A 17839-nucleotide genomic window follows, 5' to 3' on the forward strand; every position below is an offset into this window, starting at 1 on the left:
AAGCTTGAATTCCAGAGGTGGAATTTCATATTGCTGTGCAAAGGGTGGACTCTTCAAACACAGTGCTGTGACATTCGGAGAAGGATGCAGTTGGATCCCTAACTCACAACATACAGGAAATTCAGTTTTGGATAAATTATAGGAGACTATCTTTAAGACCTTGATAGGGAAGTGTGCCTTTTTCTTTTTTTTTCTTTTTCTTTTTTTTTTTTTTTTTGAGACAATGTCTGGCTCTGTCACCCAGGCTGGAGTGCAGTGACACGTTCTTGGATCACTGCAACCTCCGCCTCCTGGGCTCAAGCCATCCTCCTACCTCAGTCTCCCGAGTAGCTAGGACTACAAGCATGCACCACCATGCCCGGCTAATTTTTGCATTTTTTCGTAGAATCGGTGTTTCGCCACGTTGCCCAGGCTGGTCTCTAACTCACGAGTTTAAGCAATCTGCCTGCTTCGGCCTCCCAAAGTGCCTGGATTACAGGGGCGTGAGCCACTGCGCCCAGCTACCTTTTTCTTTTCTTTCTTTTTTCTTTTCTTTTTTTTTTGGAGGTGGAGTTTTGCTCTGTCGCCCAGGCTGGAGTGCAGTTGTGCGATCTCGGCTCACTGCAACCTCCACCCCCTGGGTTCAAGTGATTCTCCTGCCTCAGCCTTCTGAGTAGCTGGGATTACAGGCATCTGCCACCACGCTCGTCTAATTTTTGTATTTTTAGTAGAGACAGGGTTTTGCCATGTTGGCTGGGCTGGACTTGAACCCCTGATCTCAGGTGATCTGCCTGCCTCGGCTTCCCAAAGTGCTGGGATTACAGGTGCATGAGCCACCACACCTAGCCTCTGGCCACCTTTTTCTTAATCACATAAAATATTCACTCTAAAATAAAAATGACTGAATTTGCTAGATTAAAATTAAGATCTCTCGTTTATTGAAAGACACCCATAGGCCAGGTGCTTATGCCAGGAATCCCAGCACTTTGGAAGGCCAAGGTGGGCAGATTGCCAGAGCCCAAGAGTTCCAGACCAGCCACGGCAACTTGGTGAAATCCTGTCTCTATTAAAAAAAAAAATAATAATAAGAATTAGCCAGATGTGGTGGTACACATTTGTAGTCCCAGCTCGTCAGTAGGCTGAGGTGGGAAGAATCACCTGAGTCCCTGAGGTCAAGGCTGCAGTGAGCCGAGATTACACCACTGGACATCAGAGTGAGACCCTGTCTCAAAAAAAAAAAAAAAAAACCCAAAACAAACAGACAAAAAACACCAGTAAAGACTGTGAAAAGACAAGCTAGAGTGGAGAGAAGATATTTGCAACACTTACAGCCTATAAAGGATAAGGATTCTAATTCAGTGTATGTAAAGAACTCCTATAAAGCATTTCATAGATGGTGATTAAACATAGAAAAAAACATTTAACCTCGTTAGTATTCTAAGACTACATACAGTGAGATACCACTTTACAGATGCTTAGACTGGCAAAAATTAAGATGTTGGAGAGGATATGGATAGTGTGGAAATTTTATGTGCTTCTTTACACCCACTCTGGAATAGAGACATTATCTTGCAAAGCTGAACATTCTTATTTTCTGTGATCCAGGATTTCTATTTAGGGAAACTCTGGAAAAATTCTTGCAAAATTGTGTGTACAGTTTTTCCAGAGTGGGTGTAAAGGAGCACATAAAATTCCAAGCCATCCACATCCTCTCCAACTCTTGGTTTTGTCAGACATCTTAATTTTTGCCATTGATATATGTCTTGGAAACAACCCAAGTGTCTGTGCTCACATGATGGAATGTTATACACCAGCAACAGTAGTGAATGTTGGGTTTATGCAGCAACATGGATGAATCTTGAAAACAGAATGTCAGCTAAAAGCAAGTTGCTAAAAACGACATATGGCACAATATAGAGAAGCAAAACAGATCGTTATATTACTTATAGATACATACACATGTGGTAAACTAAAAGAAAAAAATAAGCACAGTGATACACAAAATTCTAGTTCCTGGTGGGGAGACAGAGGGATACAAGACTGGGAGAAGCAAAGTGGCGCTTGAATTCCTAAGTGGGGTGTGGGGAGGTCGCTCACAACTATATTTGATTATTAGGCTTATGAATCTTACATATGTGCTACATACATTCTTTGAAATGTTTGAAATATTTCACGTATTATACAGCTTTTTTTCTTTCCAAAGAAAAGCCAACGGGAGAGTTAAACTGACTTGGCATAGCAGAGCAGCTGCAACCATGGGCCTGCTTGAGTGAGAACAACAAGAAATAAGCAGTTTGCCCAGCAGCCTCCCAGAAAGGCTCAGTGCTTGAAGGCTCTGAGTGCCAAGGGTGGCAGGCATCAGGCATAGACATGGGAATGGGATAGGGATTGGTGGAATTCTCTCTTGGCACCTGCATTCCCTTCTTCACTTTCCATCACTGGGTGACTCCTTCTGCTACCATAAGTTGTGGGGTTTCATTTCTTTTTTTTTTTTTATACAAAGTCTTGCTCGGTTGCTCAAATGGAGTGCAGTGGTGAAACCACAGCTGACTGCCACCTCAAACTCCTGGACTCAAGCAATCCTCCCACCTCAGCCTCCTGAGTAGCTGAGACTACAGGCGTACACCACCATGCCCAGCTAATTTTTAAATTTTTTGTAGAGACGAGGTCTCGCCCTGTTGCCGAGGCTGGTCTTGAACTCCGGGGCTCTAGCAATCCTGCCCTCAGCCTCCCAAAGTGCTGGGATTACAGGCATGAGCCACTGTGCCCCGCAGGAGTTGATTTGCTAGACCGACACTGTCCAGTGTAGTAGCCATGAGTCACATGTGGCTGTTTTTTTTTTTTTTTTTTTCCTGCCTCAGGTTTATTTGTACAAATAGAACAGGAGGACCCCAGCCCCATGTAGATGGTAGCCCAGGGGTGGGGATGTGGGGTCGCACCAGTCCTTCTGTCCTCACGTTGGCAGAGATATCTACTCTGAAGCCTTTGTAGGGGCCTGGGCACCTTTGGGAGCCTGAGCTGGAACTGAAGCTGGAGCCGCAGCCTGGGCCTTGGTTTGATCCTTGGCCTTGGCCTTTAGCCGGCACAGCCTGAGCCCCTTGGCAATACGGGCACGAGCACGCTTCCCAAGCTTGGGGAGGGCAGTGTAGGCAAGTTGATCGAGCTTGTGGCTGACACCCTTTGGGATCTTGGGCTTAACCTCCTTGGGCTTTATGAGGGCCTTGATAGCCTCGGCACGTGCACTCATGGCCTTGGCATTGTTGGCCTGCATCTTCCTTAGGCCCTTCTTCTTGTGCTTCTTGGCAAAATGCATGTTTCTCAGGAACTTGGGGTCCATCCCTTTAAGAGATTCGTATCTTGTGATCGGGGTTTCTTGATACCATTTCTGTGCCATTTTCGGGACTGGTTGTGTGTGGTGTGGTTCTTGGACTTGGCCATGTCTGCACCTTAAGCCGTGGCTCCCGAAGCGCCTAGAACCGGAAGAGCACATGTGGCTGTTTTGAAGGAAGATGTGCAGCAGGTGTAAAATACACACCAAATAGGAAAGACCTAGTACCAAAAAAGAACGTAAAACATCCCGTGAATACTTCTTTATATTGATTCCATGTTGCAATAATAGTATTTTGAATATATTGGGTTAGATAAAGTATTAAAATTAATTTCATGTTTGTTTCTACTTGTTGAAATGTGGTTTGCATTGTGTTCCTATTAGACAGCACTTAAAGTCTGAAAAATAAGTGACACCAGGTACAACAGAGGGGAGTCGTGGAGGTTGAAAATAGAGGAATTAAGAGAAATTCTCTGTAGTGACAAGTAGGATGCTCAGGCCTATCTTCTGCCCTGCTCCCCAGATGTCAGCAGCCAGGTGTTTTCCCAGACAGGAGATTGGAGGAGTCTTTCCTGGAGACACTGGCACTTCATACAAGAGGTAGAAAAGTGTCAACATAATGGAAGGTTTCCAACTGAAAGACTAGCTCTCCCACCATGGTCCCTGACAAGCGTCTAGCCCACTAGTGCTCACAGAGCCTCTGGCTAGCTGGGTCACCTTCCTCTTAGGATGAAAGACAACCAGTGCTGACCAGATCTAGAAGAAAACATCCACTGTGGATATTCGCCAGACTCTGAACAAAGCACCCCAGACCAGAAGGGCCACAGCAAAGTGGCCTGAGGCAGCCAACTCTGTTGTATGTCATATCGTGGTTAAATGTGGGGGCTTGAACCAGAGACTGGGGCTGCTCCCCTGCTTTCACCACTTACTGGCTGTGATCCTTTGGGCAAATTGCATCCGTAAAATGGAGAAAATAATAGTGCCTGTCACTTGGGGTTGTTGTGAGGATTAAATTACATGCTACATATAAAGGGGTTAGACAAGAATGTAGCACACAGTAATCCCTCAATTAGCAGTTGTTTTATTCATGTAATAAAACTTAAAAAAATGTATTCTGACATTGGTAAAACGGCAGTCTAGGAAGCTCCAGGTTCTCGTTCCACCATAGAAACATTAATAAGCAACTAGGGGGCCGGGCGCGGTGGCTCACGCTTGTAATCCCAGCACTTTGGGAGGCCGAGGCGGGCGGATCACAAGGTCAGGAGATCGAGACCATGGTGAAACCTCGTCTCTACTAAAAAATACAAAATATTAGCCGGGCGTGGTGGCGGGCGCCTGTAGTCCCAGCTACTCGGAGAGGCTGAGGCAGGAGAATGGCGTGAACCCGGGAGGCGGAGCTTGCAGTGAGCCGAGATTGCGCCACTGCACTCCAGCCTGGGCGACAGAGCAAGACTCCGTCTCAAAAAAAAAAAAAAAAAATAAGCAACTAGGGACTAGATGGAATAACTTTATAGAAGCTCTGGAAAACAGTCAGAGGTTTCTTAGCCCAGCTAAGAAAATGCCTAATCAAGAAAAAGCCACATTCAAAATACAGATTGAGTATCCCTTAACTGAAATGTTTGGGACCAGAAGTGTTTTGGATTTTGGATTTTTTTCTGATTTTGGAATATTTGCATTATACTTACCAGTTGAACACCCCCAGTACGAAATGCGCCAATGAGCATTTCCTTTGAGTACAACGTTGGCTGGCACTCAAGAGTTTTGGATTTTGGGCTGGGCTTGTACCTGTCATCTCGGTGCTTTGGGAGTTCAAGGTGGGAGGATTACTTGATGCCAGGATTGTAAGAGAATACTGTAAAGAATTGTACATTAACAAATTGCTTAACCTAAATGAAACGGACACATTCCTAGAAACATACAACCTGCCAAGACTGAATCATGAAGAAATAGAAAATCTGAATAGGACTATAATTAATAAGTAGATTGAATCAGTAATCAAAAACCTCTCAACAAAGAAAAGTCCTGAACCACATGGCTTCACTGATGAATTCTCCAAACATTTAAAGAAGAATTAACATCAGTCCTTCTCAAGTGAATTCGTTCTGTGACTCTAACATGCCCTGATACCAAAGCCAGACAATAATACTACTAGAAAATTACAGACCAATATCCTTTGTGAATATTGATGCATAATCCTCAACAAAATACTAGCAAAACCAAGTTAACCAAGTTTAGCAGTCTATCAAAAGGCTGGGACCAAGTGTAATGCAAGGATGTCTCAGCAAACTAAAATCAATCAGTGGTCAAAGACTGAAAGCTTTTTCCGCTAAGATCAGAGACAAGACAAGATGTCTGCTTTCACCACTTTTATTCACCATAGTATTGGAGTTAATTGCCCACAGTAATGAATCAAGAAGAGAAAGCCATCAAAATTGGAAAGGGAGAAGTAAAGTTATCCCTGTTTGTATGTGTGACGACATGATTTTATATATAAAAACCTTAAAGATTTCACAGAAACGTGGTTAGAACTAATAAATGAATTCAGCAAAATTGCAGGACACAAAGTCAAAACACAAAATCAGTTGTATTTATATTTATGTACACTAACTCAGCTATCTGAAGAGGAAATTAAGAAAATAATTCCATTTACAGTAATAGTACAAAGAATAAAATACAGATATTCCTCAACTTATAACAGATTTATGTCTTAAACCTATTGTAAAGTCGAAAAATTTTTTAGTCAAATTATCATAAGTTGGAGGTCTATCTGTACTTAAGAATATTCTTAAGTACACATGAAAGACTTAAAACACTGACAACTACAAAATGTTAAAAGAAATTGAAGAAGACACTGGGCGCGGTAGCTCACACCTGTAATCCCAGCATTTTGGGAGGCCAAGGCGGGTGGATCACTTGAGGTCAGGAGTTCAGGACCAGCCTGGCAACATGGCGAAACCTTGTCTTGGCTAAAAATACAAAAATTAGCTGGATGTGGTGAGGTGCACCTGTAGTCCCAGCTACTCAGGAGGCTGGGGCAGAAGAATTGCTTGAACCCAGAAGGTGAAGATTGCAGTAAGCTGAGATTGCACCATTGCACTCCAGCCTGGGTGACAGAGTGAGACACTGTCTCAAAAAAAAAAAAAAAAAAAAAAAGACAAAAATAAATGGAGAGATGTTCCATGCTCATGGACTGCAAGACGTAAGATGTGACTATTACCTAAAGCAATCTACAGATTCAATCCCTATTAAAATGCCAACAAGTTTTTTTTTTTTTTTGCTGAAATAGACAAATTTATCCTAACGTTCATAGAATCTCAGCAGACTCCAAAGAGCCAGAACAGTCTTGAAAAAGAAGAAGAAATATGAAAGCTTCATAATTCCTGACTTTAAACCTTACTACAAAGCTGCAGTAATCAAAACATTGTAGTACTGGTATAAAGACAGACGTATAGAGCAATGGAATAGAATACAGAGCCTTAGCAATAAGTCCTTGCATACAGTGGTCAAATTATTTTCCACAAGGTTGCCATTACCATTCAGTGAGGGAAAAAGTGTCTTTTGTGCTAGGAAAACTGGACATACAAATCAAAAGAATAAAGTTAGACCCTTAGCTAATGATATACAAAACTTAACCCAAAATGGATCAGGCTTAAACTTAAGACCTTAAACTATAAAATTCCTAGAAAAACAGAATAAAGACTTCATGATACTGGATTTGGCAATGATTTCTTACATAAGACACTAAAATCACAGGCAACAAAAGAAACAATAGATAAATTAGGCTACATCAAAATTTAAAACTTCTATTAATTAAAAGAAACATTCAACAGAGTCAAAAGGCAGCCTATGGAATGGAAAACATTTGAAACTCGTATCTGGTAAAGGTTAATATTTAAAACATAAAAAGAACTCCCACAGCTCAATAATAATAAATATCCTGGTTAAAAAATGTGCAAAGGACTGGGCGCGGCAGCTCACGCCTGTAATCCCAGCACTTTGGGAGGCCGAGGTGGGCGGATCACAAGGTCAGGAGATCGAGACCACCCTGGCTAACACGGCGAAACCCCGTCTCTACTAAAAAAACACAACAAATTAGCCAGGCGTGGTGGTGGGCGCCTGTAGTCCCAGCTACTTGGGAGGCTGAGGCAGGAGAATGGCGTGAACCCTGGAGGCAGAGCTTGCAGTGAGCTGAGATCACACCACTGCACTCCAGACTGGGAGAGAGAGAGCGAGACTCTGTCTCAAAAAAAAGAAAAAAAGTGCAAAGGACTTGAGTAGACATTTCTCCAAAGAAGATAAACAAATGACTGATAAGCACATTATTAATGATTAGAGAAATGCAAATCAAAACAGCAGTGAAATAGCTCACAGCCATTAGATGTCTGCTGTTGAACAGGAAATGACAAGTGTTGACGAGGATTTAGAGAAAGTGGAATCCCTCTGCAGTGTTGTTAGGAATGGGAACTGGTGCGGCTACTAAAACAGTATGACAGTGCCACCCAAATTAAAAGTAGAATTACCGGCCAGGTGCGGTGGCTCACGCCTGTAATACCAACACTTTGGGAGGCCAAGGTGGGCAGATGAGGAGGTCAGGAGATCGAGACCATCCTGACTAACACGGTGAAATCCATCTCTACTAAAAATACAAAAATTAGCTGGGCGTCATGGCGCACGCCTGTAATTTCAGCTACTGGGGAGGCTGAGGCAGGAGAATTGCTTGAGCCTGGGAGACGGATTTGCAGTGAGCCGAGATCATGCCACTGCACTCCAGCTTGGGCGACAGAGCAAGATTGTCTCAAAAAATAAAAGTAGAATTACCATACGACTTAGCAGTTTGACTCAAAAGAATTGGAAGCAGGGGCTTGAAGAGAGATTTGTACACCCAAGTTCATAGCAGCATTACTCACAGTAGCCAAAAGGTGGAAGCAACCCAAGTGTCCATTCACAAATGAATGGATCAACAACTAGGTAGTCTATCCATCGAGTGGAATATGGTTTACCTTAAAAGGAAGGAATTCTGACACATGGTACAGCGTGGATGGACTTTGAGGATATTATGCTCAGTGAAATAAGCCTGTCACAAAATAACAAATGCTGTATGTTTCCATTTAGATGTGCTATCAAGATACTCAAATGCATAGATACAGGAAGTAGAATTGTGGTTGCCAGGGGCTGGGAGGAGAGAAAAATTGGGAGGTAATGTTTAATGGATACGGAGTTTGTTTGGTAAGATGAAAAGAAGTTGTGGAGATGGATGGTGGTGATGGTTATGGAACTAATGTGAAGGTACTTAATAATGCCACTTAACTGTACACTCTTTTTTTTTTTTTTTTTTTTTTTTTGAGACAGAGTCTTGCTCTGTGGCCCAGGCTGGAGTGCAGTGGTATGATCTCGGCTCACTGCAAGCTCCACCTCCCAGGTTCACGCCATTGTCCTGCCTCAGCCTCTCGAGTAGCTGGGACTACAGGCGCCCACCACCACGCCCGGCTGATTTTCACCATACCCGACGAATTTTTTGTATTTTTAGTAGAGACGGGGTTTCACCGTGTTAGCCAGGATGGTCTTGATCTCCTGACCTCGTGATCTGCCTGCCTCGGCCTCCCAAAGTGCTGGGATTACAGGTGTGAGCCACCGCGCCCGGCCCGACTACAGTGGTTAAAAATGAGTTCAGAAAATCCAATATCTGATTAATACAAATTCCTTAAAAGAAAATAGAGGAGATGGGGGAGGAGGGAATTAGCAAGGAAGTTACACAAGAAAATTTGCCAGAAATGAAAGATTGCATCCTTGGATTGGAAGGGACTCGCACAATAATTTAAAAAAGGCCTGTACAGATTACCTCCTTGTGCAGCTGCAGCATGTTGGTAATGCAGAGGACATCAAACCCTCTAGCGGGAAACCTGGGTCACAATAAAAGGATCAGGAATCACAGCAGTAGACGCCTCAGCGGCAGCTCTGATGTAAAAACAAAGGTGGGGTGGGGCCTCCCAGATCTGAAGAGGAACTGATTTTGATTGTCTACTTCAAATTTTTAGTTTTATCTTTATTCAAGTTACTTATGCATACAATTTGAATATTCAAATGGTTCTGTCTTTTTTTTTTTTAATAGCAAACCCAATGAACCCCTTTAATTTTCAAGGCAACCATTATTTTAGCTGTTTCATTTGGTATTTATCTGTGTGTCTTTAAATTCCGTGGTTTTAGGCATTCTCTGCTGGTTCTTCCCTAAGCCTGGTGGGTGAGTCTGGGCCCTGTGCTTTGTGAGGTCTTGCCTGCTTTCAGTGCTGCTCCTAGCTGGGCCATGCAGGAGCACTCTATTTCCTTTTTGTTGGCACAACATTTTGTTTTCACTTTTTTTTTTTTCATCTTGCTCTGTGGCCCAGGCCGGAGTGGAGTGGCACGATCTCAGCTCACTGCAACCTCCCAGGCTCAATCGATTCTCCTGCCTCAGCCTCCTGAGTAGCCGGGATTACAGGCGCATGCCACCACACCTGGCTAATTTTTATATTTTTTAGTAGAGACAGGGTTTCACCATGTTGGCCAGGCTAGTTTCGAACTCCTGACCTTAAGTGATCGCGTGCCTCAGCCTCCCAAAGTGCTGGGATTACAGGCGTGAGCCACCGCGCCCAGCCATGTTTAACTTTTTAAGAAATTGCCAAACCGTTTTCCAGTTTGGTGTGAATCCTGTAGATTCATATATATCTTTTCTTTTTAAGTACCTAGAAGTCCCTCTTTCCTGATGTCCCCTCAGTTGCAGATCTCTATCAGTCAGAGTTCTTTGGCCCCTCCTTTCCCAGACGCCCCTGGTGGTCCTCGCCTGTCAGTGCTGCTGGGCCAGCTTCCGCCTTCACCGTCAGTGTGGGAGAATCAGTCACTCTCACTTGTGTGTCTCCTTCTGTTGGGACCTCTGGTGTTTGGTTTTTATATCTTTCCTGTTTTGTTTTATTCCTTCATTTTAGTGGAGTACTGCCCCACTTATGTGGAAAAGGAACATGGGAGACAAAGGTTTGTGTTTCCTTGTTTGCATGTCTGAAGTGTTTTTGTTTTACCTTTGCACATAAGTTTGGCTAGTTTTAGAATCATAAGCTAGAAATATTTTTCCCATAATTTTGAAGGTTAAGCTTACTCCATTTTTACTCCAACACCAGTGTTGCTGGTGACATAATTTTTGATTCTTCGAACATAACTTGTTTCCTTCCTGGAAATTTTGAGTGTCTTTTGAACCATTGTACTACCTCCTCAGTGGGTCTTTTCATCTTAGACTCATGCCTTACAGCTTAGGGAAAGGGGTCACTTTCCTGTTCTCTGTTCTATTCTGTTTTCTTCCCTGTTGCCTTTTTCTGGTACTCTTTATTATTGGGAATTGGAGCTCTTGGATTGATTCCCAGTTTTTGTTTTCTCCTCTGCAGTTTTCCATCTCTTTGATTATTTTACTTTTAGTAGGTTTCTATAACTTCTGCCAAATCTTTTATGAGTTTTCATGTTTGCTGTCATGTGTTCAGTTTTTTTTTTTTTTTTTTTTTTTGAGACAGGTCTCACTCTCACTCAGGCTGGAGTGCACTAGTGTGGTCATAGCTCATTGTAGCCTCAAACAGCTAGGCTCAAGCAGTCCTCTTGTGTCATCCTCCTGAGTAGCTGGGACTATAGGTGTATGCCACTATGCCCAGCTAATTATTTTTATTTTTATTTTTCATAGAGACAGGGTCTCGCTGTGTTGCCCAGGCTGGTCTGCAACTCCTGGCCTCAAGCAATCCTCCTGCCTCAGCCTCCCAAAGTGTTGGGATTACAGGTGTGAGCCACTGCACCTGGCCTCCTGTTCATTTGTACAAGAACATTTTCAGAGGCGAGTAATGATGGATAGTGTTGTCTGCATTTTCTTTTTTTCTTTTAATTTTATTTATTTATTTTTTAGAGTCTTGCTCTGTTGCCAGGCTGGAGTGCAGTGGTGCGATCTCAGCTCACTGCAACCTCCGCCTCCTGGGTTCAAGCGATCCTGTTGCTTCAGCCTCCCGAGTAGTTGGGACTACAGGCACGTGCCACCATGCCCAGCTAATTTTTTGCATTTTTGGTAGAGATGGGGTTTCACCATGTTGGCCAGGATGGTCTTGATTTCTTGACCTGGTGATCTGCCCACTTTGGCCTCCCAAAGTGCTGGGATGACAGGCGTGAGGCACCGCGCCCAGCCCATGCTTCTTCTTAATAGCACCCTTTTCTTGTTTCATGAGTACAGTAGAACCTCTCACTCTGAGGATGTTAATGGCCTGTTTTTGGTTTTAACTTCTTGTCTCTGTACTTGTTTCTTCTGTGCCATTTTCCTCTGTGGTTTTGGTCTCTGCCTCAGAGGTTTGGTGGTCCTTGCCTTTCTGCTCTGTGTGGCTGAGGGACTTGAAGCTCTGTGCACATGGGCCTCCCTGGAGGGTGAACCAGCTGGGTATGTTTCACTGGGAATCTCCTCCTGTTGGGGACTTTCTTCTTGACCTGGTCAGATTTTTTCCATAAAGGACCATTTCCTATCTGCCTGGAGCCTGGGGTTCTGAGAGCTTAGTGGAAGAAAAATGGCGATGGGGAATCTGTCCTCTCTTCCCTGAGTAAAGAACCCTGATTTTCAGCTGAACTAGTGTCCCCTAACCAAGACACCACCTGTTTTATCTTCTTACCAGTTAACTCTTGATTTGTTTACTGCTTGAGTTGTGGGAGGAATCTGGGTGTGTCCACCTGCCTTGTCCCTGCCTCCACCTTTTAATATGAGTAATTTCAGATCTATAGAAAAGTCACAAGAATAGTGCAATAAACACTCCTGCAGCCTTTATCTGGGTTCACCAGCTGATAGTGTCCTGCCGCACCTTTACCCGGGTTCACCTGCTGCAGTTGCTCTTTGTGTTTTTCTTCTGAACCCTTTGAGAGGTTACAGATATTATGATATTCTACCCCTAAATACTATCATCGAAAAACAAGAACAATCCTCTACAGAAGCCTTTGCACATGCAAGAAATTTACTGTAGTACTATTCTGTATAATCCATATTCAGACTCTTTTCATTATCCCCAGAACATCCTTTACAGGTTTCTTTCCCCTTTTAATTCAAGATTTATTCAAGGATTATGTAAGTATGTTATTGCTGTATTGCTTTGTTCTTTAATCTCAAAGTGTTCCCAGCTCTCTTTTGCAGGGGGCTTTGGGCGTCTTTCATGACATTGCTGTATTTGAAGAGTCCAGGTCAGTTGTTCTGTAGAATGGCCTTCAATTTGGACTTCTCTCTTTCTTCAGGATTAGCTTCAGGTGATACTTTTTTTTTTTAGATAGCAATACTATGTAAGTCATAAATTATCAAATCACGAGGCCCAAGGTCATTTTGTCTCATTATTGGTGATGTTAAGTTTGATCACTATTGTGAATATTTCTTTCCCTTTTTGTGACAAAAAGTAATTTGTGAATAAATAGTCTGTGGAGTGGTATTCTAGGTGTTCTCCCTGATTCTGTTTCCTTGTTGAACTTGCTTTCCAGTGTGTTCCTGTGGTGGGGAAGCAGCAGCCTGGCACTCCAGTGGTGCTGGAGGCAGGAGGGGCACATGTGCTCCGAGCTGCACAGATCATGGGGCCCAGAGTCGGAGCAGATGTGGCTCTGGGTGCTACAGTGACCCCTGCACCAGGTCCCCAGCTAGGCTGTGAGGCAGGGCTGCTTGGGTCCCGGGTGGAGGTGGAAGGGGCCCCCCAGCTTACCAAAGGCTGGCCCTCCGCAGGAAGAGGGACATTCTCTACTGTCAGAGGCAGGCCTGAGAGGTCTGTAAGGGTTCTGTCCTGTGCTATGCACATTCCCCAGCCTGGCCCCCAGACTCTCCCCCAGGACACTGTCTGACATCAGCATCATCTTGACAACCAAGCCCTTCCCCTTCTTGCTGGCAAAGGCCTGTGTCTGTGCTGGCAGGTTTCCATGGTGGGCCCAGAATGGGCATTGAATAAACGTGGGGGTGAGGGGATGAATGTGAGCATTTGGATATGAAGATGCATGATGGAAAAAAGAAAGGGCTCACAATTGCCACCTGAACCCAGAGAAGCCTGCTCAGCAGAGTAGTGTCCTTTATCACCATTTGGCTTTCTGGTTACGTTTCGGAAATATTTCACCTGGTCTCCCACCAGGGGGCAGATGGCTTCACTCAGTCAGTATGCAACGACGTGGTCTTTGGCGCCCATGTGACCTGGCTGCACTCTCCCTCTGTTACCTCTTCTTTCTCTTCCCTTTCCTTTGCCCTCAATTCATCTTGTCTTTCTGTGAGCAATTTTACCAGGTACTGTGCTTGGCTTGGGGAAAAGGCCAGGATACAAAGGGGAGCCACAGGTCTTGCCCATTTGAGCAGAGGGAGATGTTGAATTTAAGTTCAGTGACATTCTCCAGCCACACCCAGGCCTGGCCTCAGGTTTGTCCCAGATATGTCTGCCTTTGCCCTTTGCCAAAGCTGCTCCATCTGCCAGGAAGCCCCTCTGTTCTTTCTCAGCTTCCAGTCTCAGGCCCAGCTCCTCAGAAGCTCAGGTGGCTCTTCCCTTCTCCACCAAGTGCTGATGCCCCATCCCAGTGGCTGCATCCCTGCATCAGAGCTACCAGTGAGTCTGTGCGTCGGGTCTCCTACCCAGAGTGTCGGGTGCTGCAGGTAGCATGGCTCAGGACATGGGACCAGTCCTAAAGAGCTGATGGTCCCCCAGTACTGCGTGTTTACAGCATCAGGCCTGTCGTGGTGCCAGTTACTGTCCCACACTGAGGTCCTTAGGTTGTATTTTGGGGTGGTAAAGTACCCCAAAGGCACCTCTACCAAAAAACACAAGCCTTGAAGATGCTTCTCCCTTTGAGGTCTTCCCTTTGTGTTGAAGGTATCTCGGACACAGGTAGCATATTTTGTATTTTAGTGATTCCCAGTTGAACAGCAACCCATCCCCATCACATGCCTGACAGGAGCTATGGAACTGTGCTTATTGAGTACTGAGTGAGTATCCTGAGTCTCAGAAATAGGACTACATACAGACTTGTGTATAAGGTGTTTAAGGCAGCCTTTGTAGAATAATGAAAAAAATGCAAACAGCCTAACCTCAAACCATAGAGATTATGGGAACGAAAGAAATCCATTCGTGGAATACTATGCAGCCATCAAAAGTCATGTTCCTAAGCCCATTTAAAAATATAGAAAGTTGTTTATAGTCTTAAGCTTACAAAGCAAGTCGTGAAATGGAGGGTCTGATGTGACCCAGTATTCGTAAAGATTTGTGTAGAAAAGAGACTTGCTGAGGGGGCAGATGCTCACATAGTTCAGTACGGCCTTTGTTGTTTATTGTCTTTTCAAACTTTTGTATTTTTCAAGCATTTCACATTGAATGTTTGTTACTTTATCATGAGAAAAAAAGCATGTGGATTTTTTATTAAATAAAAACCATTGCAAAGTCTATGACACTAGCAGAACCAACCTGCTGGAGAGGGGCTTGTCAGGTGGGGCTGACTGCCGGCTCAGGTTCAGGGAAGGAGGCTTTGCAGGAGGCCTCCTAACCCTCCCTGTGACCTCCTTTGGGAGCCGAGGCCCCACTCAGCCATCTGCAGCCAGAGTGCACTTGCTGGCAGGCGTCTGTCTGTGTGCAGCCTTGCAGACCAAGTTTGTTTCCCATCTGACCTGACCTGGTACCTGATGCCCTTCATGACGCATCAAGGTACACCTGTACAGACACAGTGGGAGGTGGGCGGGCCCATGAGGGCCCTCTCCCCTGCACCATGGCCTTGGGTAAGTCACTCCCCTTCTCTGAGTCTGCCCCTCAACTTGTGAGACAGGAGGAGCGTGGTTCTCCTTTTTCACAAGGGGATTGGAGGACAAAAGAGAGTGTGTGTGGGTGGAAGGACTGGTGTGCAAATTACTATTAGATCATGCTGCATAAAACTATAGTTATTTCCTCATCTTCAGCTGCCTGTTCACACCTTCTAGCCATGCACCGAGACCTGCTGCACGCCAGGGCCTGTGCCAAGCACCAAAGAGCCAGACAGGAACATACTGAGGTCCTGGCCTGGAGGCCTTCACAGCCATGGGGGACCAGCAGGCAGGGGGACAGACAGGCAGCTCAGGCCCCAGGACAAGGGCTGCAGAGGAAGGTTGCACACGTGGTCTCCTTCATACTGGGAGAGAAGGCCCTCAAGGAAGGGGCAGGGGCAGCCTGGGCTCTGGAGAGAACTCTTTCATGGGCCATCCCCACGGGGCTGGAGCTGCTGAGGGATTTTAATTTCTGCAGGACCGTTTGCTGTGCTAGCAATGACCTGTTAGAAAATGCAATGAAGAGGGCCTCCATTTCACAGTAGTAACTTAAAAAACAAAAACTGCCAAGGCATAATTTTAATAAGAAGCACACGGGACCCATTTGATGCGAGCAGCAGTGTTTCATAGAGCTCTAAAGAAAGCCTGCATTGCCGGACTCTGTGCTACAGGCCCCCACTCCGGCCTGGCAGCCCTGAGTAGGCTGAACCATGCTGGCCAGGGAGGCTGCGACTGCACAGGCAGGACTCACAGCACACATCTTTTGCTTTCAGAAGTGACCGGGGAGGCACGTCCTCACCATGGGAAGGAGGCTGTGGATCCGCGGCAGGGGCGGGCCAGAGGAGGCGACCCTACGCACTTCCACGCGGTGAACGTGGCGCAGCCCGTTCGCTTCAGCAGTAAGTTGCAGACCTGCCCTTACTGGGACACTGGGGAGTGCAAGCCTGACACAACCCCTGCCTCTCCAGCACTACTGTGCTGCGTGAGGGGTTTCTCAAAGCAGCCCTTGGAGACCAGTGAGGAGAATGAATGAGGCTGCATGATGACCCACCCGCAGTCACCCAGCTCTGGAGTGGTGGTATGTGACTCAAGGCCCTGGGAAGTCAGCCGGCTCTGAAGCTAGGCTGCTTGTTCTCACAAAGTGACTGCTTTTCAGGGCCAGAAGGCACTGGCCCTTGGAAATTCCAAAGTTGTATTATTCCCTTTTATAAATGGAGAAACCAGCTCTGAGTTTAGGTACAGTGATAGAATGGGAAGGCTTGACTCCTTATTTATTTATTTATTTATTTATTTATTTATTTATTTATTTATTTATTTATTTAGAGACGGAGTCTCACGCTTGCCACCCAGGCTGGAGTGCAGTGGCGCAATCTCAGCTTACTGAAACCTCCGCCTTCCAGGTTAAGTGATTCTCCTGTCTCAGCCTCCCGTGTAGCTGGGATTACAGGCACGTGCCATCACGCCCGGCTAATTTTTGTATTTTTAGTAGAGACCGGGTTTCACCATGTTGACCAGGCTGATCTCGAACTCCTGACCTGAGGTGATCCACCCACCTCAGCCTCCCAAAGTGTTGGGATTACAGGCATGAGCCACTGTGCCCGGGCATTTTAAGAAAATTTTTTAAGGTGATTAGTTATTTAATAAATTACCTATGACACTGAAATTTTAAAGGGGCGTAAGATCATCAACGAAGGTTGAGGGGAGGAAAAACCACCACTGAGCAGACCCTCTCAGGCACGAGGTGCCCAGGTACGCTGAGCAGCGGCTGTGGGCCAGGCAGGACTGATACTGGCTGGGCCTGCTGCCCTGCCTTGGGCCTGTCTGCTTGTGTTACTCCTCAGCCCCCAGACTCTCAGCACTGGGGAGCGCCTCAGAGGTGACCAGGTCTGCTTCTGGCAGAACCCCCACCAACCCTGGGTGGCCAGAGTGGGGCCAGGTGTTTCCAGGTGGTCACGCATGTCAGTGCAGCTGGAGCAGGGCTGGACATGTCCTGGTGATGCACTTTGTCCCCGGCCTGTGCCCACAGCCCGAAGGGGTCCCCACAGTGGAAGCGTGGTGCACAGGCTTGGTGTGTGAAGACACTGAGGCTGAGAGGCCACCTGTAGGGAAGGGGCAGTTCACAGTGCAGCCCCAGGGGGTCCTGATGCTCAGCTCCGTGTTCTTCCTTCCCCTTGCTTGTCTGTTCAGTTTTGAACAGGCAGCACTTCTGCCTGGGTAGTAAGTGACTCCACCAAGTTCAGAACATAAAGAAGATGAGTCAGTGCACAGGAGCGCTTCCTCCCTCCATGCCCCAGCCAGCTGGCTCCCATCCTAGGATGTCTCCTTCCCTCCATGCCTCAGCCAGCTTCCCTCCCTACAGGGCTTCCTCTCACCTTGCCTGAGATAGGGGCCTGGCCTCTGCCTGCCTCGGTGTCCTCACCTCTCCATGGAGACGGTGCAGAACCACTGCGGGGCATGTGGTCAGGCTGCACGCATTGGTGTGGCACCCAGGAAACACGCAATGAATGTGCAACACACCTTCTCGAGAGCTGATGCCTTGGGGTTTTTTATTGTTGTTTTGTTTTTTGTTTTTGAGACAGGGTCTCACTCTGTCACCCAGGCTAGAGTGCAGTGGCGCACTTTTGGCTCACTGCAGGCAGTCTGCCTTTTGAGCTCAAGTGATCCTCCAACCTCAGCCTCCCGAGTAGCTGGGACTACAGGTGTGCCCCACCACACCTGGCTAATTTTTTGTATTTTCGGTAGATAGGGGGTTT

At 45.9% G+C, this 17839-nt stretch overlaps 1 protein-coding gene and 1 pseudogene across 5 annotated transcripts in view; one reads left to right on the forward strand and one right to left on the reverse strand.

The window, feature by feature from the left end:
- Positions 1-17839, forward strand: part of DGCR2 (DiGeorge syndrome critical region gene 2) — an 87326-nt gene that overhangs the window by 38372 nt on the left and 31115 nt on the right. For 4 of the 5 annotated variants that reach the window (XM_032138581.2, XM_032138579.2, XM_058431071.1 and 1 more), the window contains one exon: positions 15860-15985. In XM_032138581.2, the coding sequence (XP_031994472.1) occupies positions 15860-15985 (126 nt within the window). Of the gene's footprint in view, positions 1-13799; positions 13906-15859; positions 15986-17839 lie in introns of all 5 variants that reach the window. The other variant, XM_058431072.1, reaches the window with a different exon arrangement.
- LOC116458698 (large ribosomal subunit protein eL29-like) lies at positions 2840-3483 on the reverse strand (annotated as a pseudogene).

This window comes from Hylobates moloch, unplaced genomic scaffold (genome assembly GCF_009828535.3).
Source record: "Hylobates moloch isolate HMO894 unplaced genomic scaffold, HMol_V3 SCAFFOLD_19, whole genome shotgun sequence".
Lineage (NCBI taxonomy): Eukaryota > Metazoa > Chordata > Mammalia > Primates > Hylobatidae > Hylobates > Hylobates moloch.